This window comes from Rhipicephalus sanguineus, chromosome 7, assembly GCF_013339695.2.
Source record: "Rhipicephalus sanguineus isolate Rsan-2018 chromosome 7, BIME_Rsan_1.4, whole genome shotgun sequence".
NCBI lineage: Eukaryota > Metazoa > Arthropoda > Arachnida > Ixodida > Ixodidae > Rhipicephalus > Rhipicephalus sanguineus.
Genome location: NC_051182.1, coordinates 149,860,340 through 149,887,153, shown reverse-complemented (window position 1 = coordinate 149,887,153; position 26,814 = coordinate 149,860,340). Strand labels below are relative to the sequence as shown.

General features: G+C 47.6%; 1 protein-coding gene across 1 annotated transcript in view; it reads left to right on the top strand.

The window, feature by feature from the left end:
- Positions 1–777: 777 nt before the first annotated feature.
- Positions 778–26,814, top strand: part of LOC119399140 (gamma-aminobutyric acid receptor subunit rho-1) — a 50,018-nt gene continuing 23,981 nt past the window's right edge. Inside the window, exons 1-6 of the mRNA XM_037665956.2 lie at positions 778–1,139; positions 3,949–4,025; positions 6,399–6,466; positions 9,289–9,560; positions 14,501–14,583; positions 23,827–23,988. Coding sequence (XP_037521884.2) covers positions 6,434–6,466; positions 9,289–9,560; positions 14,501–14,583; positions 23,827–23,988 — 550 coding nt within the window. The 5' untranslated portion in view covers positions 778–1,139; positions 3,949–4,025; positions 6,399–6,433. The remainder of the gene's footprint in view (positions 1,140–3,948; positions 4,026–6,398; positions 6,467–9,288; positions 9,561–14,500; positions 14,584–23,826; positions 23,989–26,814) is intronic.

The window sequence follows — 26,814 nt, the reverse complement described above, 5'->3', positions numbered from 1 at the left end:
TTCTAGTCAAACAGCCAAATATTGACTAGCGCAAGGCTCAGGACACCGGAAAGAACTGTAGGACGGTGTACTAACTTATGACCAAATCACTTGCTTGAAAAAATAGCATATGTTGGTAGAACACAAAAAAATAAACATGCAATAGCGGCTACACTGCTGTGTTTAAAAATAAAGCATTCGGTCGAAGCACCATCCCATGGTTGTTTTCTTACTCCTCTTTTAAGGCAAAATCCTTAGATGCTTCATCAAACACGAAAGGTGACCGTCGGCGTCGGCGGCAACGCGGCAACGCGTCGTCGGCAACGCCAGTGACGCAAAAACCCATGTGATGTCGTCACCCTATGACGTCACAGATCGACAAAATTCGTGACGTCATCGTGACGTCACTCAATGTCATGTCCTGTGACATCGTCGCCTGTTCAAAGGTGGGCCGATCCCGGAGGCACGCGAGGTGCAGAAGACTTACAAGGCCTTCGATCCCGGAGGCAGTGCTAAACCACGCTGGGCGCAGAAATCTTTCCGGGGAGGGGGATCAATCCAGTTGACTGAGAAGAAGAAAAAGATGACTTTCGCCTTCGAGTCATGTTAGGCGAATACATACGGGAGACTGTATTGCTGTTTTTTTTTTGGCCCTGTTCAGTATCTCGCTGTTCGCCAAGTTCTCCGAATTCCCCCCTGATTAGCTTCCGTCCGGCCTCCTTGCAGATACGTCAGCAGCTGTTGACCAGCACCAGGTAGGAGAGGAACGACTTCAAGTGTCCAGCGGGGGTGCGGACCACGAGGGATAGGGCCAGATGGGACGTTGACGAGGCGTGGGCGCTCGCAACTTCACCCCTTGGCGACGACGACGAAGACGTGCGACGTGCTGAAGCAGGCGGCCGGCATGACGTTGCGCCGCGCGCTGCCGAAGCGCGTACCGCCCTGGAGCGTCACGTGACGCCCCACAGCCGCCCGTTGCGGGCACGCCCCGAACGCCAACGGCGCATCGTCGTCCGGTCGCCGGCCGCCATCTTGTGTGTCGCTCCTTTCCCGTCCCGCCTGTCGTGCCTGGTCGTCTTGCTGCTCGTGTTCCTGCTGGCGTGCCTGTTCTCAGCGGCGTCGGCGTACGACAACGCTTGCGCGGCTGTTCACGAGACCCCGTGAGTACATAGCAGGGTTGCCAATGGTGGCTACTTTTCGCCAAGTTGGCGAATTTGAGAGGCCCGTGGCGACCTAAAATTATGAATGGCGACATGGCGAATTTTTGGCGATTTTCGCCTTATGTCTCCACTGAGTTATGCATCCTAAGCTCAGTGTTTTCCCAACGAATGAGCGGTAACATTCTCCGTATTTTTCATGGCTTTAGACTCACGAGTAGAATGTGCACATTACGCGTCATTCGGTATGTCCATCCTGTAACTCGTCTGTACCTCCTCAATTCATTTAGATGCAGGAGGTACTGGAACGCCCCCCAGCGACATTCTAGCAAAATGTAAGCCAGCGGACTGCCTTGAAAGCCGCGAGGGGGCAGTGTTTGATTATAAGTTTATGGCTTTAGGTGCTTTAAGCTTCTCTAAAGTTTCGCTTCTGAAGGGGCTATAGACGACAGGTTGGCCGCATGTTCTGACTATTTGTTCCGCCAAAGCCCCAACTGTTCTGAACAGCTTGGCGACTTAGTTGCAGTACCCCCAATTTAGCTCGTAAAGACTGTTTTGGAATAGTGAAGAGAGGCGGATACGCGGCTGTTTGTGCAGTTAAAAAATATTTATTGAGGCATTGTCCACTGTTCTCGGTGAGCGTGTGCAGAGAGAACAATTGCTATATAACATTTTACATTGTCTACCTGTTCATTAATAACGCGTCGGATTGACACGCGTAGATATAAGTGACTATAAAAAAGGGTCGGTGGCGTCCTTTATCATATTACACACTTAAAAGGTGTAAGACTCACTAATGATCGGTCGTGCAAGAATTATGTCGTCTTACTTTCAATAAACCTTTTAATACTTTTAATTCATACAAGGCTGCGTAAAGCTGTCTACAAACAATGCTTTCACGGTTTTCGTCCAAGCTTTACCACACTTTTACCACTGAAACGAGCGGACGGGGATGGAAGGATATCTTAGCGTTTCCTCCATTCACCCTTGCGCCACCACGCACATCTTGCGGCTAGTCGGAGAAGTAGCACTATGCACTCCCATGGTGAAGCGGGCGAAACGACTGGTATTGAGAAACGTCAATATAATTTAAGGGTCTTGGATGGTACTGTATTCTACGGTTCTATACGTGAGTGGAAATTTTTATTACAAGCTATGTCGCACATATCTAGAATGGCGACTTTTTTGGCGAAATTTGTAAAAAAATGGCGACTTTTGGCGCCTTTTTGCGCGTCGTTTGGCGACATTTACTCGAATGTCAGTGGCAACCCTGGTACATTGGGCGATACCTCATTAAAGTGTATATCCCTGTTGAATGATAGAACTTTCCTATCGATCATCATCCTTTTTTTTGCTTTCAAGACCCCTTTCAGGGCGTTACATAACGTGGAGGGGGGGTCAAAGGCATCAATAACACTATGGTCATTATTAGCAATGGTCAATTAACACTGCGGTCATTATTATAGAACCGTGAGAAGAAGAAGAACATTATATATTCAGAATCAGGATCGGAAGGAAATCAAAGCCCCTAGTGAAAACCCGATATGAAGAGACTTTCGCTCATGTTTTGCAAGAACGTCGGAGAGGGACGTACGTTCCCGAAAGGAACGTCCCATATCGGACGTCCCGATAAGGATGTACAGAGTGGTCCACTGCTAAAGGGCACATCGGAGCGTGTGGCTGCTGGCGGTGAGGGCGAGAGCATTCGTGATACAGGGTGACGGCATCCGGTAGACAGCCGTTCAGTGTGTTGTTTTTTGGCGCTGCTTGCCGTGGCTTCAAAACACTGCGTTCAAGTGCCGTGCCGCACCGCACGAAGCGGCTGGAGCTGGCGGGCGTACGCTAGGAAGTATTGCAGCTCTCCGCCGCATCCACCGAGAACCACAGACTGAACAACTGTCACCGGGGGCAGTCGCCATGCGTCACAAACGCTCCCTCCCTCACCATCACTTTCACCGTCAGCAGCCACGCGCACCGAGTATCGCGTTTGAATCGCCGAGCTCTCTGCATTCCCTAATGTAAAATGAAAACCGCCCTAAATCGGACGTTCCGTAGGAACCTATATGCCATAAGACGTACATCCATACACATCCTTGTACGCATGGGCGCTTCCGTCGAACATTAGGGAGCGTACAGTCGCGCTCATTATGACTTGCAACACGGGAGCGCGTGGCCTCACGAGTTCAAAGATTGCATGTGGCGTCAACGTGTTTTAGATGCGAAGCATCTTATGGCAGAGTTCACATCGGTGGTGTGTGGCGGGTCCACCCTTACTGCGCATGCGCATACCCTCTCCACACACCACCACTTCCCCTCTCTCCCCTCCCCCTCTCCCATCTCTCCCTCTTCGCTTCCCCTCTCCTCCCCTCTCCACTTCCCATCTCCCTCTCCCCTCCCCCTCTCTCCACTTCCCCTCTCCCCTCCCCACTTTGCCTGTCCTCTCCCTCTCTCCACTCCCCCTCTGAAACGCGGGCAAGACATGCCGAAGCGCTGCTTCGCATCGCTTCATGTCCCCTTTATTTATTTCAACAACTCAATGATATTTTCTTACTTGGGATCATACCCAAGCGCAAGAACAGCGTTTAGTTACGGAAATAAGGGCCAGTGGAAGCCATGCGCAGTCTTTTAACTCGTGAGGCCACGCGCTACCGTGTTGTAAGTCATATTGAGCTTGTCTGTACCTCCCAAACGGAAGTCCAATTAAGAGCGTTCTTATCGAATGAGAGAGAACACACAGATAGTCAACGTCTTCTAAACGCGATCGGCCACGCCTTGCTGGGTCTCTATAGTTTTCGATTCGTTCTCCCACCAGGTGCCGATCGAATCCAATCCTGAACGAAGTGGTGCCGCCCAACTACCATGGCTCCGAGGCACCGACATCCGCAACAGGTAGTACCTCCTGTTTACAAGCATGTTCCTTGCCGCGAGCCTACAAGACGGTTCTTTTTAATCAGAGCAGCGCAGTGCAGAGGTGCAGGCTCTGAAGAAAGGCAGTTAACCGATGAGTATGTTCCTTTGTATTGCAAATCGGTTCTCCGGAATCCCGCAGGGTGGCGGATAGGTTAAGAAAGGGAACTTGTCAACCATCCATCGGTAGCACGAAGCCACAAGGAAATCCATACGTATTTCCCAGACAGAAAGCTTCTAAATAGCCGAAAAATCTGTCCTGGTCCGATCGAACCAGAGACCGAAGCCTTTCCGGGGTGGTCGCTCTACAAATTGAGCTAACCAGGAGGCTAGCAATTGGAAGCAGGAGGGTGAAATAATGGAGAACTCGAAGCGCACGGACGCAATATACTGCCTCCCTGTATTGCGAATATACGGAGACAGCGCATGTCGAGTTTCCAGACAAATAGTATGAGTATGGAATGAGCCTTGTACTAACAAACTCCCAAATTTTGATCACAATAATGAAAGAATTTTTTTGCTCCACCTCATTCTCGTCACCAACTGTGTCGACCCCCCCCCCCTCCGCCCCTCGCTAGCCGGGAATTCGAGTAACGTACGCCTGTGTTCTTATAGAGAGGGCCACGCAGATTTAATCCGCAGGCTAGGTGCTTCTGTGAGTAGTAGTGATTCTTATATAAGCCGAAGCCGGTTAAATTTGACTTGGCGAGAGCCAAAAACTGTGCCATTCTCCCATTGGTTGCTGACGAGGCCACTTAGAGATTTGCTAACAGCAATGAATTCCGCGTTGCGGAACGCTTAGAATGATTTTGATTGGAGATGAAAAGTACCACTACCATTTTTGAACGAAAGAAGGGGATTGGATCAGGGGACCGTTTCTTTGTTAGACACAATCCAATGAAACCAACAGACGACGAAGCCGCGAAAGTTATAGGGGACATTATTTGCAGTCTCTATCTGTAGTGTAGCAATTATGGCACAAATGGAAAGGACTGCTGCACTTCACCTAAAGACTACAAATAGTGTCCCCTGTTCTTTCATTGGCTTAACTTGCCATCATTGGCACTGGACAAAGACGGACCATCGAGTCCTAGTGTCACTTAGGAACAATATATGAGAGCTAGTTAGCAAGCAGAGTTAAGCAGCAAGGTACCTGTAAACTACTGCTGATTTCCACGCAACACATGACGTTTGGAAAACACATTCCCTGAGAACGACCCACGAATTCGTCTCCTAAAGAGGGACATCCACGTCGCCAAGTTGTTAAGCCTCCGCCTAGCAACCCCTGGTTCGATCGCGAACACAACGTCTATTGCGCGTGTGCTTTGGTACATCAGCCCACCTTGTTTATTTTTTGCTTTGTAGCGCTTCTTTATGGCTTCCACTACTGCAAGCCGTTCGCGTGCAACGGGTGGCGTCTTTGGGGTGTCAGGAGTGCTGCAAGAAATCACGAGGGGAAACCAATACGGTTTCCACTCAGGGATTCTGTCGTTGTTATTCTGTATATCCACCCCTTATGTAATGCCCCCTTCGTGGGGTCTTTAAGGTAATAAACTGAAGAAGTGAAGTGAAGTTTATTCTATCATTCATTGTCGTCAGGTCTTGGTTCGAATCTCATAGTATAATCAGAACGGAAAAGTAGGCTACTTGATTGGGTAAATATCGTCGGAACGGCGCAACTCTTTTTACTGCTAGATTCGACTCCAGGAAGCCGCATGACAGAAGTGTTGTCCGACAATCGTTGTCGCTGGTGCTGGTTAACGATCTTTTCTAGCAAGCGTCCGTGTCGGCCATGTTTGTCTAATTCAATCCAAAAATGTATTCTCAAGGATTTTATATTCTCATCTAAGCTTGCAAATTTTCCGTCGCTGTAGTACAGCGGTTATTGTGCTTGACTGCAGACCTGAACTTTGTGGGTTCGATCCCAGTGGTTGCATATCGATGGAGGCAAAATGATAAAGGCCCGTGTACTGTGCGATGTTAGCGCACGTTAAAGAACACCACATGGTCGAAACGTGCGGAGCCCTCGACTACGGCGTGCCTCATAATCATATCGTGGTTGTGGCACGTAAAACCCCAAATCTTATTATTATTAATTATCATGTTCTATTTCTGGACGTGTATGATCAATCTATGTGTATAACAAGTTATTATTATTATTATTATTATTATTATTATTATTATTATTATTATTATTATTATTATTATTATTATTATTATTATTATTATTATTATTAAGCTTGTAGTTTACACTACGCGACGAATTCTATATGGTAAAGATCCATGGGTCGTGACCCCCGGCATAAGCGAAAGCTCTAGCCAGGACGGTGCGGTCTGTTTTCTTTTTCTTTGCAGGCGGGCCAGTACAAATCTATGTGTCCTTCCAGGTCATGGATATCGACGATATCAGCGAAGAGAACATGGTCAGTACGAGATAACTTCGTTCTTCCTATAACCTAAACAAATTGATTTGAGTAACCATTCGTTTTCTTTTTTCTCGTCGTTACTGGTACAACTCTTTTCGAAATAACGACTTAAGGATGACGTAGACAGGAGAAGCCAAGTTTACGCATCAACCAGTGGTTGAGTGTTTTACCAGGAGGACACGGGACAATTATGAGCAAGTTATAGCGTCTCTGTAAGCGTGATATTCTTACGAAATGAAATACCGTCTTACCGGAGACGTAGAGAGTAGCGTTGCCTCCTGTTCCTTTAGACAAAGAATAACCGAAGACACAAGGCTATTATAGTAGTGACTTATCATATTGATGCGCAGAGTTTTAACATGAAAGTTTTAAATGCGAAGCATTTCTTAGCGAACTTCTGCGACTTTGACCGTATCTATCTATCTATCTATCTATCTATCTATCTATCTATCTATCTATCTATCTATCTATCTATCTATCTATCTATCTATCTATCTATCTATCTATCTATCTATCTATCTAGCCGCCTACGACTTCGTGCTCTCCTGGTCGCTTGGTTAATCGAATGTGCACCAAAATTGGTATGGTGTAACATGACTGTATGGCGAACATAAATGACAAGTCATAACATGAAAATCATGACACGAATGTCATGTACAGCATGATTTACATGCTACGCTCATGGTGCGCTGGCGGCCGTTTCGCTAGCTTGATATACACCAAAATTGGCGTCTTGCGATGGGACCGTGTGACGAACATAAATAACACGAGTTATCATGAAAATCATGACACGCATGTCATGTACAGCATGACTTACGTGCGACGCTCATGGGGCGCTGGCGGCCGTTTCGCTAGATTGATATGCACCGAAATTGGTATCTTGCGACGTGACCGTGTGACGAACATAAATAACACGAGTTATCATGAAAATCATGACACGCACGTCATGTACAGCATGACTTACGTGCCACGCTCATTGGGTGCTGGCGGCCGTTTCGCTAGATTGATATACACCAATATTGGTCTCTACCGACGTGACCGTGTGACGAACATAAATAACACGAGTTATCATGAAAATCATGACACGCACGTCATGTACAGCATGACTTACGTGCCACGCTCATGGGGCGCTGGCGGCCGTTTCGCTAGATTGATATGCACCGAAATTGGTATCTTGCGACGTGACCGTGTGACGAACATAAATAACACGAGTTATCATGAAAATCATGACACGCATGTCATGTACAGCATGACTTACGTGCGACGCTCATAGGGCGCTGGCGGCCGTTTCGCTAGATTGATATGCACCGAAATTGGTATCTTGCGACGTGACCGTGTGACGAACATAAATAACACGAGTTATCATGAAAATCATGACACGCATGTCATGTACAGCATGACTTACGTGCCACGCTCATTGGGTGCTGGCGGCCGTTTCGCTAGATTGATATACACCAATATTGGTCTCTTCCGACGTGACCGTGTGACGAACATAAATAACACGAGTTATCATGAAAATCGTGACACGCACGTCATGTACAGCATGACTTACGTGCCACGCTCATTGGGTGCCGGCGGCCGTTTCGCTAGATTGATATACACCAATATTGGTCTCTACCGACGTGACCGTGTGACGAACATAAATAACACGAGTTATCATGAAAATCATGACACGCATGTCATGTACAGCATGACTTACGTGCCACGCTAATGGTACGCTGGCGGCCGTTTCTCTAGCTTGATATACACCAATATTGGTCTCTTCTGACGTGACCGCGTGACGAACATAAATAACACGAGTTAACATGAAAATCATGACACGCATGTCATGTACAGCATGACTTACGTGCCACACTCATGGGGCGCTGGCGGCCGTTTCGCTAGATTGATATACACCAAAATTGGTATCTTGCGACGTGACCGTGTGACGAACATAAATAACACGAGTTATCATGAAAATCATGACACGCATGCCATGTACAGCATGACTTACGTGCCACGCTCATGGTGCCCTGGCGGCCGTTTCTCTAGGTTGATCGACCCCCAAGTTGGTACTGCGCGACGTTACTGTGTGACGAACATAAATAATAGGAGTTAACATGAAAACCATGACACGCATTTTCCTCAATGACATACAAGACGATGTATGCAGCTCTTTGCTGGCTGCTTCGCATTACATCGATTCCCACAATGCGTGGGATCTGCCGGCTTTTTTTTATGTCGGGGTCCACCAAGACTTTCATGACGTATTTCCGTCACGGAAATACGTCATATTAGGGCGTTAGTCGTCGATACGGAGATGTGCCACTATAGGCGTCAACGTGGGTGCGTCCACATCAAGCGGTGCTATATCTGCTAAACAAGAGTAGACATTGTGCAAGCTCTCATATACCAGTGCACTATAAACAATCAAGTACTGTGACGACACGTTTCACTTTCGTGTTATACCGATTCCTATGACAGACGGATCAGCCACCTTTCTTTTTTGTGGCGACTGTGTCTCGCCATGTAACCCCCGTATTCTAGAAAGTCCCTCCACTCAACGTTTCATCTTTACTGGGTGTTCAAACCCCCAAAAATCTTTCAAATTTGCATGTGTATGCGTATATGCACGCACACATACAAAGGCGCACACGAACATACATTAAGGGTGGTTGAAAACCCCGAAATACATTCCTGGCTGCGCCCAAGGTCAGCGGTGACAGCTTCTTGAGGGTCTCATGTGTTTTCGGAGTATGAAAGTTGGCGGTTTACTTTAATCCGCTAATTTACCACGCCCTATTAACAGTCAAGTTGTACGACTGGGCGTCTTCTCGCAGGCGTTCCGCATCCACATGTTCGTTGTGGACCTGTGGCGCGACGACCGACTGAACCTGAGCCGCTTCCTGGACGACATCGCCTCCTCTGCCAACACGAGCGCCGAGGGGCCGCGCAGGCACGCCTCGCGCGTGCTGCCCGACGAAGTGCGCGCGGCCCTCTGGAAGCCCGACCTGATCTTCGTCAACTCCAAGAACGGCTACCTCTTCGAGCACTCGGTGCCCAACACGTTCGTCAAGGTGCTCGATACCGGACACCTCTACCGGTCGTCGAGGCGAGTGGTTTTTTTAATCATTCAGGCTTATTATTAAGGCCAAAATCTTAGATGCCTTATCGAAAACTAAAATTGACCCTCACGAACAGCGCGCGATGCCTCGTGGGTAGGATTAGGCCCCCGCAGCGCCCGCGGCAGACGCAAGCGAAGCGAGCCTACCAAAAGCAGCGCTTGCCTTTCATGACACTATGGCCTATTTCTCCCTTAAATTTTCCTTTAGACGAGGCTTCAAGATTGTCACGTGACGTTCCCTCCTGGTTTTTACAGCGGAGATGTTAAAGGAGCCTTGCCAGTGAAATTTTTGCTTGTGACTTTTTGTCACAAGCGAACATTTGTAGCCTTGTGGGTGGTAATGCCGAAATCTAATCGTAAATGCTCTAACGTATCGTATAATTTATGCTAGCGTCGCTAATTGTGACCAATTTTAGCGTCACTTCGAAACGCCGCTTAAAATTGTAAGAAACCGGCGCCCCACAGCGGAGCGCGCCTAAGGCCAGCATGCGCTCAAGCTTTGGTGACGCTGACAGCGCAGTTTTCAAATCAGGGCCCCGCGAGCGCTAACGAATGAAACGATCTAGGTGCTTCGGTACGAGTTAAGCCTGTTAAGAGCGTGTCCCCTCAGGAAAAAGAAAAATCACACCATCTCCCGCTAAAGGGGACCATGACGCGATGCGAAGCAGCCTTTCGGCATGTAGAGCCCGCGTTTCAGAGGGGGAGTGGAGAGGGGATGGGAGAGAGGCAAAGGGGAGGGGAGAGGGGAAGTGGAGAGGGTGAAAAGTGAGAGTGGAGGGGAAGCGGAGAGGGGGAAGGGGAGAAGGGGAAGGGGAGAGGAAATGGGGAGTGGAGAGGGGGAGCGGAGTGGAGAGGGAGAGGAGGTGTGTGGAGAGGGCTTGCGCATGCGCAGTAACGGTGGTCACGCCGCACACCACCACCACCGGATTGAACTCCGCTATAAGATGCTTCACATCTAAAAGCGTACCTGGCGTAAGCAGTCAAAACCACCTTGAGAGCAGCCCGGCAACAGAGCGAGAGGGGCGCCCCGCGAATCTTCCGCGACGCCGACAATACTCGCTTTTTTTTGTGGAACGTCACACAGGGCCTTCATGAACGTCATACTAGTGGCGATGTCACGAGGCGCTGCTAACTTAGATGAGCACTCGTGCTTACTGTAAAACCAAATTAAACTCCCTTAAAGCTAACGTTCGCCACTAGTAATCGGCCAGAAGTGCCCACGTATACAGGACAATAAAACAACACAAACATCTCGAGGTTTTCATTTTGGTGTCGGGGCCCTTTAAAGGGACCGACAACCGCTCAGAACACGAATTGAGGTAACCCCACTAATAGAAGGATTGTCTATTGCATTGTCTGAAACGGCCTCTCTTTTCTCGTTAAGCGCGGATTTATATATTAATTTCTTCACTCCAAATTACTTTTGGCGCCTCTGGCGGCAGAAAAGTGAAGGTACACTTGTAGACAATCACGTGACCTTTTACTGGTGTACGCTATTTATTGTCTATATATTAGCGTTAAAATGCAGCACACTTTTTTTTTACTATGATCTCTTCTAACTTAAAACGTGCAGATATGCCTTCGTTTGCACTGAGCAGAGCAGTGGCGCCGCCTTTGCTTGACGTATGATCCGATGCTCATGAGTGGCGGCATGAACGTTGTTAGCTGAGGGCCTATACTCGCGGACAACTTTTCTTGGCAATGAAGGGGAGGCTAGAGAGCCGAACTACGCGTGTGCTACCGCTGAAGATTGTAGTCCCACAACTGCAAAAGCAAATATTATGCATATCTGAGGCGCAACATGAATGTGATGTGTTCATTTACTAGAAAATACATAGATACGTAATTCTAGAGACCCCCAGTGTTTCTTAGGCTGCGCTGTAAAGGCGACGTAATGCACGAGAAATCCCTCTGCCGACGATATCGTGCTGTCACCTGGCAGTGGCCCTGGGAACAGCATCACTGGTGGCCACGGTTGGGACCAGGACTCATGTAGTACAGCCGGCAGAAGACTATCGTCTTTCGACGACATTTGCAGGGAAGCACGCAGATACGCGGCCATTTTTTTTATATTCCAAAACGGTCGAAAATGTCAATATGAAGGGGGTCAACAACAATTTCGCTCCTGTGGAAGCAGAGCCTTAAGCATAATGCGAGGAGAGCTATCGGCATCGCTATCGCTTCAGAGCATGGCTGGAGAACGTCTACTTGCAGTATGGTGGCATGCTGGGCCAGTTGGTGCAACATATTGTAGATTGTATGAGCGAAAAAGTGTACATTGGCCAGACGGGCCGATGTTGAAGGCTCTCGCGGGTGGCACGCACGTGTCTGCACTGCAAAGATTGTGGGTGCAATTCGCAGTTTACGAGCACCAATGTTCTTTGCAAATCAGAACGCAGACTGGTCAGGGAGATCACGGAAGCTGGACAGATTAAAGCAAACTCAACTATGTATGTCAGTGTTCCCTCGGTAGCGTTGAATGATAGATAAATAGGCTTTCCAAATAGTTAAAAGGCGGCACATATAAGTTCTGTTAAGTAACCTTCCTGTCGGCCTGTATTGTGATAAGGTGGCTGCACATGCGCGGTTCCGGGCTGTCGGGTGAGAAAAATGTCCGATAAAGTACAGTTGTAAGTTGAGCGTCGTTCCTGTCAAGTTCTTTCCTTATATTCCTGCTGTTTACCGCTCATACAATCTACAATACGTCTACGTACAGTTTGGGGGCTTTTCAGATCGAAAAATACTGCTTATAAAATAACCACGCGCTTTTGGGATCAACCGACGCAGCTACAAACACTACGAAGGGTGAGCTTTCTGTAGCGCCGTAAAAAACTGGGTGGAGAAAATTCGGTTGTCAGTCACTTTAAAGTCGAGCTTGGTCCGTCGGCAGCGATGTTCGCCGCATGGTCAAGTCGCAAGAGGGGGCAGCTGTATAGCGAGAGGTAGAGTCACTGTATATGCTACCTTTAGGTAGCAGAGTTGCGTATAGGTCCGGCTAGCAACCACAGCTATGCGGTGAAGTCGCACTTCGTTTTTGCAGGTGACATGCCTACCGTGACGCCGATTAACCTGTCTGGCGTGTCGAAGACCGGCAATAAACATTGGCTTTCGATGGCGAGTGTTAATTCAGTTCGTTGCAGCGGCGGCGTCAAGAAATAAAAAAATTGGCCCAAGCGGCAGCTTCTCCGCAATGCATGGTTGCTAGCGGCGTTGGAAGACAGATGCGCAACTCTGCTACCTAAAGGTAGCATATACAGTAACTCTAGCGAGAGGGAAAGCCTAGTAATAGCAAGGATGAGGGAAAGGGTAAGGGAAACGGTCAGTGTAAGAGTGAGCCAAATCGAAAGTTTTAGGGTGACGGAATGGGTGACGGAAATTTGACGGTGACTGTAAAGCATAGTAAAGCAATGAAGTGTCAAGGCAAGGAATGAGTGAGGCCAGGGAGAGGAGGAACGTTGCTTAGCTTTGATCCTGCTTTGCTAAACCACGCTATTCTTCGTCTAGCTTTGCACAACTTTGCTGAGGCTTCCCCTCAGCTCCGCTGCCCATTGGTGTTCGGAATAGCAAAGTCACGCCTAATGTTTCCTTCCTTCATGGGTGCACCCGTTCCCGTCATGGAAAATTGCCGCAATTCATTGATGTTTGCTGTTCCGCAACTTAAGCTACATACGGTGAGCCTTCGGGTGTGGACGTGCGTGTTTTGCTGGAAATCACTCATGATGTCCCGTGTTTCGAAACAGTGCCACACGATGACTCTCCGATTACAGGCCTTCCACGAGGGAGGCGGAAATGATCTTCTATGGCAAATGTCAGCAGGCACCCCCGTCTTCTTCCTTCTTTTTCTTTTGGCGTGAATAATGAAATGACATGGTTGTGTTATTTCGTGAAACTTTCCTCGTCAGCTCTCGCAATTTCGCGCGAAGATGTCGTCCAGAGCACCATTTTAGGTCTTACCAAAAATAGAAAGTTCCGTCACGCTATTCAAGCTAACCCCGGCGTACAACTATCAGCACGAGGCAACGACGCCTTTGTCATTTGCTGCCACCGTTAAAAAGGTTGAAATATTCGATACCGTGGTCCTACGCGCGATAAGCGGGTGGACTGTTTACCGGTTGCCATGGTGACCAGTCTATTTCCTTTCTTAATATTATCTCGCTTGAGGTGTTGCGCCAATTTTTCAAACACTGTGTGATGTGACGCGGCCGATCATCGATCTCTTCACGGGCTTCGCGAACGGGCATTACTTAACTGGTAGCGCTCATGACGGCCTCTATTGCTCTATGTGCACGCTTCGGTGTACACTACGCACTCTAAAAGAAAAGGACGTATTTGTGGTTTCTTTTTGCAGCGAAGCTGTCTTAGGCAACCCCGTTCTGTCGCTGTGGTAGTAGTAGCAGTAGTAACTCGACGCTCGCCACTTTCGTATGAAATTCGCTACGTCACGCTGGTAGCACTCAAGCCGATCATGATCTCGATGTGCCGGGAGCGCAGAGATAACGTGAGGAAAGACACCCGAGATCAGCGACGATAATCGTTGCGTGGCAGAAAGACGCCCCAAATACGCCTTTTTTTTTTCTCTTACACTCTACACTTTAGGAAAAAACGGAGTATTTGGGGAGTATTTCTGCTGCGCAACTAAAATCGTCAATGTCGCGTGCTTTCCTTGCGTTATCACCGCGGTCCTGGTACTACCCGGTAGCGAACGGCGTGCGCGCTATCAGCGTGACTAGCATTCTCGATAGGAGAGTGGCGAGAGTCGGGTTGTCAAGAAAGGAAACGCGGTCAAGCCAGATGACGATTATAGTTGTATGGCAGAATACTCCCCAAATACTTCAATATTTCTTAGAGTGTAGAGTGTAAGCTGCACATTAAAAAGTACGTATACAACTCCTCTCACCCCTCTCAATCTATTCGTTTCTTTTATCTAGGTATCTCTTTCAAGTGGACTGCCTGATGGAACTCCAAAAGTACCCAATGGACACGCAGAACTGCTACCTCAAAGTAGGACTCAGTAAGTCTGCCATTACCCTGTTGAACACGTTCACGTACTATGGGATAGTGCTCTAAGGATAATGACATAATAGAAAGTGTGCGCGCCTTACTTCGGTGGGGAGGGAGGAAATACCTTTTATTTAAGACGGCAAGATTTGAAAGATGGGCTCCCTTCCAGCCATGAGTCAGGTGAACATTTTTTTTTTCAATATTGCGAATCACCTAGCATTTACGTTAGTACAAAAGCACTTTGTTAACGACGAAGCTACTTAAGCCCGAGGTTAGGCCGTTAGGTGTTCGCAGAAAAATACTGCAGAAGAACTGACATTAGGGCGAGTTGTTGAACACATTGGGTGGATTCAGCGCGATACATCAAGGACAGACACGAACAAGGAACACGAACACCAGCGCTGAATCCACCCAATATGTTCGCAGAAAAACCTCGCCTAGCGGTGACGTCACCATGCGTCACCTAGCAACCCGTTAGAGGAAGGAAAGGAGGAGAAGAGGAGAGGTTGGGAGGAGGTGCAGGAGAAAAAAAAGACATGGCTGATCCCCCTTTCATAGGAATCGGTATAACACGAAAGTGAAACATGTTTTCACAGAGGTAGTTGAGCGTTTGTGCATTGTTTCGCCTCAAAGGCGAAGAAATGAATGCTTTAGCAACAAATTGTAATGTCGCGCGAAGAACGACAAGCAGCTCGAAACTTGCAGCGCGCTCTAAAGCAGAAAGGACGTACCTCAAGAACATACACAAGACGAGCGCGAACTTCTTCGTGTGTGAGCAGCGCGCTACTTTCGGAAACGCGGCCTCTGCAGCGAGCGAAGTTACCTTCGTGCTCTCTGTAACGTCAACGGAAACTTGAGGTGAAAGCACAAGACGTACAAACTGCCCCCATAACGAGATAAGCGCTCACACGCACGACAGACACCCCCTGTAGAGGCGCACTCGCATCGCAGCGCGCGGGGCGACGACCTGTAAAGCGCGCCCTACGCGCTTTCGCGCCATCGCGCTAGTGATAACAAGAACACGCTGAAGCCACCGAGCTTGAGTACCGCCAATGGTAAATGGTGTATATAAATAGCTCGCCGTTAGTAGAAAGTGCGCTTTGTGGCCAAGTGGTTCGCGCTGCGGAGCGAGGGGTCGTAGGTTCGACTCCCGGCATTGGCACGTTTTCTTCTAGTTTTTTTTGCCATCCGTTATCGTATATTTTACAACGTCATATCCGTGACGGAAATACGTCAGTAGAGCCGTGGTGGACTCCGGCATAAAACACTTTCTTGTTAAAAGTGGTGTCGAGACTTCACAAGTGGCAGCACAAATGTGAACGACGAAGAGCGGTGGAAGGGCCGGAATCCAAACCATAAAACTGTTCAACTAGTGGGCCGGGAATTGCGATTAGATGGATGACTGACAGTTAGTGGTCTGTCGGATGAATTTCCTCTTGTCGGCCGCACTACAATTTGCACGATTGTAACTGAAAAGCTCGGATATCACAAAGTGTGTGCAAGGTGGGTATCAAAAATGCTTACCGACTAACTCAAACAGCAATGAATTGCCAGGCGGCATACTTCTGTGCGGAGGGACTAAAGAAACTGACGCAGCGATAAGAAAAGTGCTTATAATTTAAGGGTGATTATGTAGACAAGAGAAGTAGTTTGTTTTTGTGCTAAACTAAACCAGCCAATAAAAACTTTTACTAACGAATATTTATTTTTTTGGGACCAAATGGCCCTTACTTTTTGAATAACCCTCGTGTAATGTATATGAAGGAGATATGACGTTTAAGGGATATATATATATATATATATATATATATATATACATATATATATATATATATATATATATATATATATATATATATATATATATATATATATATATATATATATATATATATATATATATATATATATATATAAAGAAAGAAAGAAAGAAAGAAAGAAAGAAAGAAAGGAAAATAGTAGGCCAGTCACGCACATGCCAAGCTTCGCTTCACCCCATTTTCCCGATAGGGCTCCTATTTTTTTCCTCTAAACCATTCACGCGCTTGAGTCGCGGGCTCAAGCACACTAACGATTTGAGCCACAGCTGCAATCGGCTAGCGCATCCCGTTGTTTACTGGAGATTACTGGAGACCACTGGGAGCGTGCGTCACCCTATGAGTAGACTGATGACCATGGTCATTACTAATCGAGTAGGTTACTTCACCTTGATAAGCTGCGCACTCTTACAAAACAAGGGAAGCCTGCCATCCCGGCACCATGCGAGCTGTTGTGCTGTTTGTTACGAGAGCCAGCAGGTGGGCGAAGTTGAGCATTCCGCCCACTCTGCCCACGCAAGAAAGCCCAGCGAGTGTCACCACTGCGCCTTCCCTGTCGCCCACCTGCCCTCCCTCCCTTTCGCTTTCCTCTTGCAACGCCCCCCTCTGTCCCTTGGTTCAACGCCCAGCGTCACGAGAACGTCGTCAATACGTCACACCGCGGGAACAGGTCGACTCCGCCCCTTGTTTTGGTCGCCACTCGCAGCGTGGTACCGCGTTTTCTCGAACATAGGTCGGTCTCGATTCGAAGTCGACATAGAACCGGGGTGGAAGAGTTGCATATATAGAGTTTGTCGATAGTTCTATCTTGTCCTTTATTGCGCAACACGCGATGAAGTTTGCGTAATGCGGGGTTTATGTATGTGATGATCTTTATTGGCATTCCCTTCGAAACAAACCAGCGAACAGCTAGCTAGCAGGTTTTCGTACCTGTTCAAAGAAGAGCTGACACCTTTCTTTGATGCAGCGCACATAAGATGAGGGCGAATAATTTTGCTGTTGTGCAAGAGTAATTTACTATTACGAGAAAAATCTTTTTTTCTTTCTTAAGTGTCATTTAAAGATGAACTGGTGGGCTAGTAACACTGCACGTATTTTTGTCTAGCTTTTGTGTTACTACGTCGATCTTGTATTTCATGCTCATTTCCTTAAGCTGTCATTTTTATATATATATATAATTGAGTGCTGCTTCATTTCTTGCAGTTCTAGTGGTAATGAAAATGCTATCCTGCAGAACAACAATTCAGAACAGCGCAGTCCTCAGCTCAAAGGTTCCCCTTCCCAGCTGTTATATCGGGAGCTGTGTTTCTTATACTGCCACGCGAGCTTTTTCCTTTATGTTTGACGGGATCGGGTTTTCGCTCATAAAAAACTGTTACCACCGGTTGTCGCAGGCCGTGCCATAATGTTTAGAACCTTCTCGATTGTTTTAGACTATTCTGTTAAGATTACGCACAGGATGCAAGTAACCGAGTATATTATAGAGCTAACGCGAGCACCATGATAACGCTGGAAAGTTCGCTGAGGCATCTAAAGCCGACGCATTTCTCGGACGAGCAGGTTACCGACGGCCGACGACTGTGATTGCCGCTATCAGTGTACAGCGTGTGGTGCTCGTACTTTGATTTTTGATTTCATTTGCCCAATAAAGAGTTTCATCTTTAACAGCCCGACTGCTCTCTTCTTCGCCGTCACGACTATCTGACAATATATCAATCGAAAGGGGTACTCCGCAACCTTGAACAGTGAATTCTCGAATCGAACGCGAATCGAATAACACTAACCCCTCAGTTCGTTTTTCGAACGTTCGAATATTCACGAAAGACCGTTGCTGCTAGCTGCAGACTGTCTGCTTTCATAAAGAAAGTCTTCATGAAGATAGATGCAGGCGCGTTCGGCATTTTACACATACGAGAGGAGAGGCGTTGCACAAATTCCCAGGTCAAGTAAAGATGAAAAAAATCACACCATCTCCCGCTAAAGGGTACCATGAGGAGATGCGAAGCAGCGTTTCGGCATGTAGAGCCCGCGTTTCAGAGGGGGAGATGAGAGGGGAGGGGAGAGGGGGAAAGGGGGAGAGGGGGAGGGAGAGGGCTTGCGCATGCGCAGTAAGGGTGGTCACGCCGCACACCACCGCCACCACCACCACTGGATTGAACTCCGCTATAAGATGCTTCACATCTAAAATCCTTGGAACACAGGATGTCGCTGGAGCCAATGTCTCGGCAAGCAGACTTGTCTTCGTCAAGGCCGCAACTTGTTACAGCCTTGAAGAAGAGAAGTCTGCTTGTCGAAACGATGGCTCTCCAAGGGTTCTTCATGTCTTGGAGATTCCATCTTCCCCCCAACTTCTACTTTATCAACTCAAAGTACAGACGCACTTGGGCACGTGACAGCAATCAGGCGCGCGTTCGCCGGGGCGAGACGTCCACAGATGGCCATCTGTAGAACACGCCACGCGCAGCGCTCGTCGTAAGAGAATTAATCTATCAATCGACCTATAACACTGGCACAACCCCTTCGGCTGGCTTGCTCCACAGGGATACAGCACTGCATCATGCGCACCGGAAATAGACGGAGTGTGCTATGAACAACGGTCGATTAACGTGTCCCGTACAACACCCCTCCACCCCCACCCCCCACACCACCACCACCATAACCTGGACCCTACAGAGTACGGCGCGTGTTCTTTTCCACGAATGACTCCGCAGAGGTGCACAAAAGGAATGAAGGGCCGGATGTCCGAGGGAGAGAAGGACACAGAAAGATGAATGATGGAGTTTGAGGCACATAATGGCATAGCGCGTACGCAAAAAAAAAATAGAGAGAGAAAAACGATAGCCATGAAGACAGGTCGTGCCCATTGGTCATCAAGCAATTGGTCTCTATACTGCACTGCGTGTACAGCCGTCGTCCACTTCGACGAAATGACCGCGCGCGTAGGGACCGAGCCGGTGTGTGCGACGCGTGTTTGGGTAGCGCAGTTTACACCGCGTGCCATTGTCGAGGCCGCACCTACGCATAAATGATATGACTTTCTTTATATCATTGTTCACGTTACTGAGGTGGTAATCGAAACCGAACGCCATCCATCCTGTTTGCCATTGGGGTGTATACACGATACTGCGTTTCCGTACTACGATTACTGGTATACGATGTTTACGGGGGAATCTAGACAGCGTACTTTCCCCGGAAGTACCCGACCACTAGCGTCACCTTTACCTATCGCTACTGAAGTACATACATAGCGTGCATCGCTGTTGAAGCTACGCATGAAGTTCAAATTTGAAATTCAAATTCTTTATTCCTGCCTTGTGTAGTTACGGACATTGAAGGTACGTAAAAAAAAAAACATGGTTGATCCCTCCGTCATAGGAATAGCACGAAAGCGAACCGTGTGTTCAAGGAGTAGTTGATTGTTTATTGTACATTGATATATGAGAGCTTGCACAATGTCTAACGGTGTTTGGCAGCTATAGTACCGTTTGACGTGGGTGCACTCACATTGACGCCTAGTAGCACATCTACATCCCGACGACCAACGTCCATGGTCATGATTTCACCCTTGTGGTAGCTGAAGTAGTTAACATACACCTAGCATATGGTGAATCCCGCACAAAGATGAAATCAACAAGCACATAGCACTGGTACTCGATATGCATTTTTCTTTCACGACAGAAACGCCAAGGTGTGTGCTCCCCATTAATAGGGTAATCAACGTCTGTGCTTATGCATATACCACACAGCGCTTCAGGAACGTGAGAGGCAGAGTTCGTAGCTTGAGCCGTGAACGCGGGAAGGCGTTCCGCTTCCCGTTGGCATGTCTCTCATTGCGCCAAAGCACTCACTGTGCCATATTGGCCCGTCGACGCCATTGCCTTTCTCCGTTACTTGTTGCAGCAGTTTTAGTAGTCGAAGCAGTATACGACGAAGAAACACCGGTGGTGAATGCGGAAGCTGCACTATTCTGAAGACGAGGCGTCATACGCTAACACGATGTGAAAGGCAAAACATTTGCTTCGTCGCCGAACCGAATCAGCGCCTACGGCGCATTGCACCGACCGTAGAGCTTCCTACGATAATGCACCAAAAGCCTCCGTTACGCTCTGCCGAAACTACCGAAGCGCTCCATGTCGGCGATCGTTAGTGTCATCGTGCAGAACTTCACCGCTCCCAGACGGCGACACCGCCCTCGCCAACCAAGACCACTGAGAGGGAGAAGGCGAGAGAGATATAAGGCGAGTTCGTGAAGCCCCCTCCCCCCGTCTATGTGCGTCGGTAGCGCAGTGGGTAGAGCACCTGACACTTATCGTCGGGGACCGAGAGCTCATGGTTTTGACTCCCAGGTCATCGAAATCGCCGAAACTGTTTTTCTGGTTCTTCTTTGTCGTCTGTTCGTGTGCATTTTACCGAAGTAACCTCCGTGACGGAAATAACGTCAGTGAAGGCTTGGTGGACACCCGAATGAAAGACTTTCGTGTTAAAAGTTGTTAGACATAGCATGACAGAGCCGTGACCCCCTCGCTTAGCAGCAGCTTCACAGTAAGGCTTGTAATAACAGAGGTAATGGCACATTGTAACGACAGATGTACAGTAATAAACAAATACAACAGAAAATCATAACAAGGTTATGCAATACGTAGATAATATTCACATTGAATAAACACAGGTCTGGCTGCATAAAAAAAAAGAAAAAAAAACAGTTACGTTATCAAAGCGTAAATTTCCGCAGGCTTTGTGGGCAGTTTGATTGGCTGTAAATGCTCTGGAGAATCTTGCGCATGAAGCGCCGCGACGGGCCGCAAAAAAAAACAAAAAAAAAACAAGTAAGCAGAGAAACGCGAATTTGGTTACAACAACGCATTAACAGCCGTATGGAACAGTTTGTTAATCTTGGAGCTATTAAACCTCTAATTTTTAATCAGTCTAAACGAATTGTTAATATTTACGCGCCATGGTGGTCTAGTGGTTAAGGTGCTCGACTGCTGACCCGCAGGTCGTGGGATCGAATCCCGGCCTCGGCGCCCGCATTTTCGATGGAGGCGAAAATGCTAGAGGCTCGTGTACTTAGGTTTAGGCGCACGTTACAGAACCACATGTGGTCAAAATTTCCGGAGCCCTCCACTACTGCGTCTCTCATAGTCATATCGTGGTTTAGGGACGTTAAACCCAAACAATTATTATTATTATGAATTGTTGATCTTTGCATTTTTAATCAACCTAACTAGATAACACTTTCGAGTAATAACTGCAGAAAAACACCGAGCTATTTTTTCGCGTGAACGCAGCTGCTGCAAGAAGTCACACGACTCCACAACGTTGGCACGCCATGTATAAAACGGGCTATATATATAGGGAACCCCAGCAGTGTTAGTAAGCCTGACTCCATTAGTCGTGGTTTCGCCTCAATCGACAGGTCTTCAGGCTTGGCTGCTGCAATTTCACTAAAAAAAATGCACTCGCAAACTGCCACAGTGAAAACGATGCAACGCATCAGGGGCGTAGCCAGGGAGGGGGGTGTTGGGGGGTGGAAAGCCCCCCAAATTTTTCAGTTTCGCATGCGCATATATACACGCACACATACGCGTACAAACGCGCGCACGAATATACAAAAAGGATGGTTGAACTACCCCCCCCCCCCCCACCCAAGAAAAAAAAATTCTGGCTATGCTTCCTCAACGCATGTACCGGTACGATGATGATTATGACATATGGAACTTCACGGTGCAACAATGATGTTAAGTGGTTGTATGAGGGCCTAAAATCCTGCGCGCTAAAGTGCGTAAACACATACCATCGTTAAAAATGATGAGAGTGACGCGAAATGTGCGGGATGAGAGCGAGTGCAGGACGAGAGTGCGGGACGATGATTCAGAGACACACCCTGTACTATGATGAGTCATTGCCGAAGGCACTTCAGTGCACCAACACCGAAAGCCATGCTAGAACCAGGTACGCGTTAGACATTTATGGTTATGGATCGTCGCTGTCAAAGAAAGGAGCGATAAAACGCGCATACAACTGAACCACGCAAGACTTTCAAAGGGTTCCTTGCATGACACCTTAATGATGCGCACTATCGCACGCCAGTTTCACAAATAAAAATGCTAGTGAAACACAAGTAAAATAGACCTTATGACGGGCTTCGTAATGGACACGGTAAAAACGTCCAGTGAGTGAGCCAATGTCGCAAGCATCGCAGCGTTCCGACATATAAAAGAGAGATGAGTAGAGAGCCTATTTCTTCCATTTCAAACAATACCTGACTGGAGACGGGGCCCATCCCTAGAGCTGTGTGGCTTTTTGGCGTGGTTGTGCGAATGACGTCATACCAGGTACCGTCCATTAGTCTGTCCTTCTGAACCTAACTGTCTATGCTCTTCATAAATATGACATGCCATACTCGCATTGATTCCAGCAGCATACTTTTCAAAAGCCACCATAACCTCCCCCCTCCTTCCCTCTTCAAACAAATCAACGCAAACCACGCAGGTTTCTCTGGGTCTTGTGAAGACGATGGCACTCGCAGGACACACATGGCGACACGCGCCATTGTACTTACTCGTAGAGGCGCTCCGGAAGGGTGGAGACGTAAGAAACTAAAGTGCTAGCCAGCTTTCTTTGCTTCTTGTGCCACTGCAACATAAAAGATCGCTTACTAACAGTGCTTCTAGAGTTCTAGGGTACCGCTACTACTACTACAACTATTGCTGCCTGCTAATACTACCAGTGCTACCACTCCTACAATCACGAATACTACTACTGCTACTAACGCCACAGCTACGAGTAGTAGTATGCTTACTAGTAGACCTACAATACCGTGCTCAATAGTTTTGTTAAAAGCATCAAACTCGTTTCAGGGTACCCTCAGGCAAGCAGCACAGGGACAAGTCATCTTAAAGGGACAATAAAGAGAACAGAGAAATTATTCTCGAATTTGTATATTCCTCTTTCGCAAAACCAAAAACATCACGTTTGACGCGAGAAGACGCTTCGTAAGCGAAAAAAAAACGCGGAAATAAAAAAAATGCGGGGGGCGACACCATCTTGATATTCCTGCACCGGTCGCCGTGACGTCATAGATTTTGACGGCGTTTACTAGGGTGTACGTAGTTCATGATCGGTAAAAATGAAGCAAATGGTCTTCTGATGGAGACAGTGACTTAACATACAAAGTTTCAGGCAATTTCGTTGAGCCAATGTGATCAAACTACGAATAAAATCACATTTTGAAATTCATGACGTCACCATCGGGGACTTCGGCGGGAAATTTAAACGTGATACAATTAACATTGGTGTTATCTTCTACTATTAAACCTATGGGTGATAAAGTTAGGCGCTAGAGTTTACGAAGTATAATTTGTCAGTGTCGATCAGTTTGTTATTTCACTTTAATGGACATTTAATTTGCGCTTCGACTGTTTTCTTTTGCACAGTGTCCACGCCCGAGGACACGGCCACCCTGCACTGGATGGATGACCCCGGCAGTCCGCAGCGCAACTTCTCGGCCGCCATTCGCCTCCTGGAGGACATCAAGCCCCTGCAATTCGACCTCAAGCTTCCCGTGGCACACTCGGCCACTGAAGCGTGGATGTTCGGTAATGTGTCTTCGATTCGTTAAATGTGGAACAAAATACGGCAATGACGGAAATGCCACCACTTTCTTTATTAAAGTTGAACATTGAATTGGTTTAGATTTCTTTCCATGGGTTCTCTTTCTTAGGCACCCTGATCTAGCTTCAAACAGCAGAGAACTTCCCCTCACATTGTCATAAGAAATTTTTGTTCTTTCCATTTCACCCTTTGCTGCCTGATACAACTTCATTGCTACTTTTTCCTTCATCCTTCTATCAAGTGGGCCATTTCCGTGCATCTTTGAACTCACGCCTAATCATCTTTTCTTCACCGTCGTCGACCACCTTGTAGCAATTACTTGTTAGTTTTCTCGTTCCTTCCTTGTGTTGTGTAATAACGCTGGGGGGCGTAGTCGCTGTCGAAATGAGGCGCCCTCCCCTCGCGAACTCGCTCCCGCATATGTGCTGACACGAGACGAAAAAATTAGGGGTCGTGGGAGGGGAGGGGGGCGGAAATACTGATGAATCTAAAAGGGCTATTATAGTCGTATCTTAGGCCTGTTTCCTAAGTCTGTTTCGCAACCCGCCTCCCACTATTAGTCGATACAGGCAAACGCGCCGCGTCACGTTGCTCAGAGCAGCCGAGACGCGAAGGCATGCGAAACCGAATAAAGGTCTGATTCACACGCACGCACAGATGTCGATTAATTGTTTTTTCTCTTTTCTTTCTTTTTTCTTTTCTTTTTGCTGTGACCAGTTGGCGGGTCACGTAGGTAGTACGCCTCCGAGTAGGTTTTAACAAGAACGATTGATAAGTCACTCCCACGGATGTATGGTGCGGCATATTGACACGTATAAGGGCCCCTTATTACAGCGAGAGCCTTAATAAGGGGCCCTTATTCAGGGCTTTAATAAGGGGCCCACGTCAGGGCTTCAATGAAGTTCTTTTTGTGTCTGTCTGTCCAAATGTGCAAGCCATTGGACAAGAGAGCGAAGCTATCGCCCTTTTCGCCAGGCATTACACTTTGCTCCTAAGTTTCGGCAAGGGTTTCACTAACAAAACAAGCAAAAGGAGGCCGCGGCTCTTTCAAGCTGTTACTGACAGCTTTTTCTGCGCCAGCGCTGTCTGTGCCTCTACAAGGCAGAAATAAAGAATTTGAATTTGGACAAAGGTTTTGTTGTTGCTATGTTCTTCAGGCAAAGACATGTGAATGCCACACGATGACGGCCGCGCTGGAACATAGCCTCCTTCTGCATTCGTCGCCTATTCCACCCACTCGCCTGAAACGGGTATTACTATTGCGGCTGCGCTGAAATGCAAGCAGCGTTGCAGGCTCATCTGCTTGCGTTCATTTATTTATATATATTTCTTTTGACCCCCCCCCCCCCTTCGGCCATACCTCCTTTCCATCACTTGACCGCCTTCTCTTTCTCTTTTGACGAGGCTTCTTTTGTGTCTTCTCACGTGGTCTTCGGTGCAACGCATTCATGGTCTCTCCATGAATTCATCACGCGCAAGCCTGTGCACATTGCCTAGTAGTTATGATTCTGGTTTGCGGACCGTGAGGGCCCCGGTTCGAAACTCGCCTCGCCAAGAAAGTTTATTTCTTTTTCCCTCCCCCATCGGCAACACTTCCATCACCTGACCGCCTTCCCTTTCTGTTTTGACGAGGCTTCTTTTGCGTCTTGTCACGTGATCCTCGGGGCAACGCATTCATAGTCTTTCCATAAATTCATGTCGAGCAAGCGTGCGTGCATGGCGTAGTGCTTATGACTCTGGTTTGTGGAACGTGAGGGCCCCGGTTCGAAGCTCGCCTCGCCAAGAAAGTTTATTTCTTTATATATATTTCTTTTTCCCTCCCCCATCGGCAACACCTCCTTTCTATTACCTGACCGCTTTCCCTTTCTCTTTTGAAGAGGCTTCTTTTGCGTCTTGTCACTTGATCTTCGGTGAACGCATTCATAGTCTCTCCATGAATTCATATCGAGCAAGCGTGCGCGCTGGCCTATTGATTATGACTGGTTTGCTGACCGTGAGGGCCCCAGTTCGAAGCTCGCCTCGCCAAGAAAGTTTAGTTTATGACCTTGATCCCGGGTTCGAAGTCTCCTCGCTAGGAGAGTTTATTTCTACCACAAAGTAATATGTTAGGCGAATTGGTTTCTAGCTTCCATATTCTACAGCGTGAGACGACACCTTAGAAAGGAAGGCACTCAGAACTCTGAATGACAACTGATATTTTATTGAAACCAGCGAGTCTTTTGTACCACTGGTGGCAAGGAGAAACGTAAAAGAAACATGCACTTCCGCGCATGCTTGCAAGAAAACTTGAAAAATCCAAAATTTACTATAGACTTACTTTTTTCGACAAATCATGTCAAATGAGCTTGGTACAATTGAGAGATAAAATATGATATATCGAAGAATCGAGGCTTTCCCAAGGCTATAGACTGCGCTTTTTCGTCGAAAGTGAGAGCAAAGTCGATTTTGCGCGAATGAAACGAAACTTGAAAAATGCAATATTTACTAAGGCTTACCTTTTTTGACAAATCAGGCCAAAATGACCTTGGTCCGCTTGCGAGAAAATTTTGATATATCGAAGAATCCAGGCTTTCCCAATGCTCTAGACTCGGGTTTTTCGTCGGAAATGAAAGCAAATAATTTTTGCGGGAATGAATCCAAACGTGAAAAATCAAAGATGTACCAACAGACAGACAGACAACGAACTTTATTGGATCCTGAGGAGTTACGACCCCCTAACGGGAGGCCGTTGTAACTGCTGGCCGCGCCCACGTAGAGGACAGAACGCCGTGACGCTCTGCCCTTTCCTGGGCCCTCTGGATAGCCTGGGC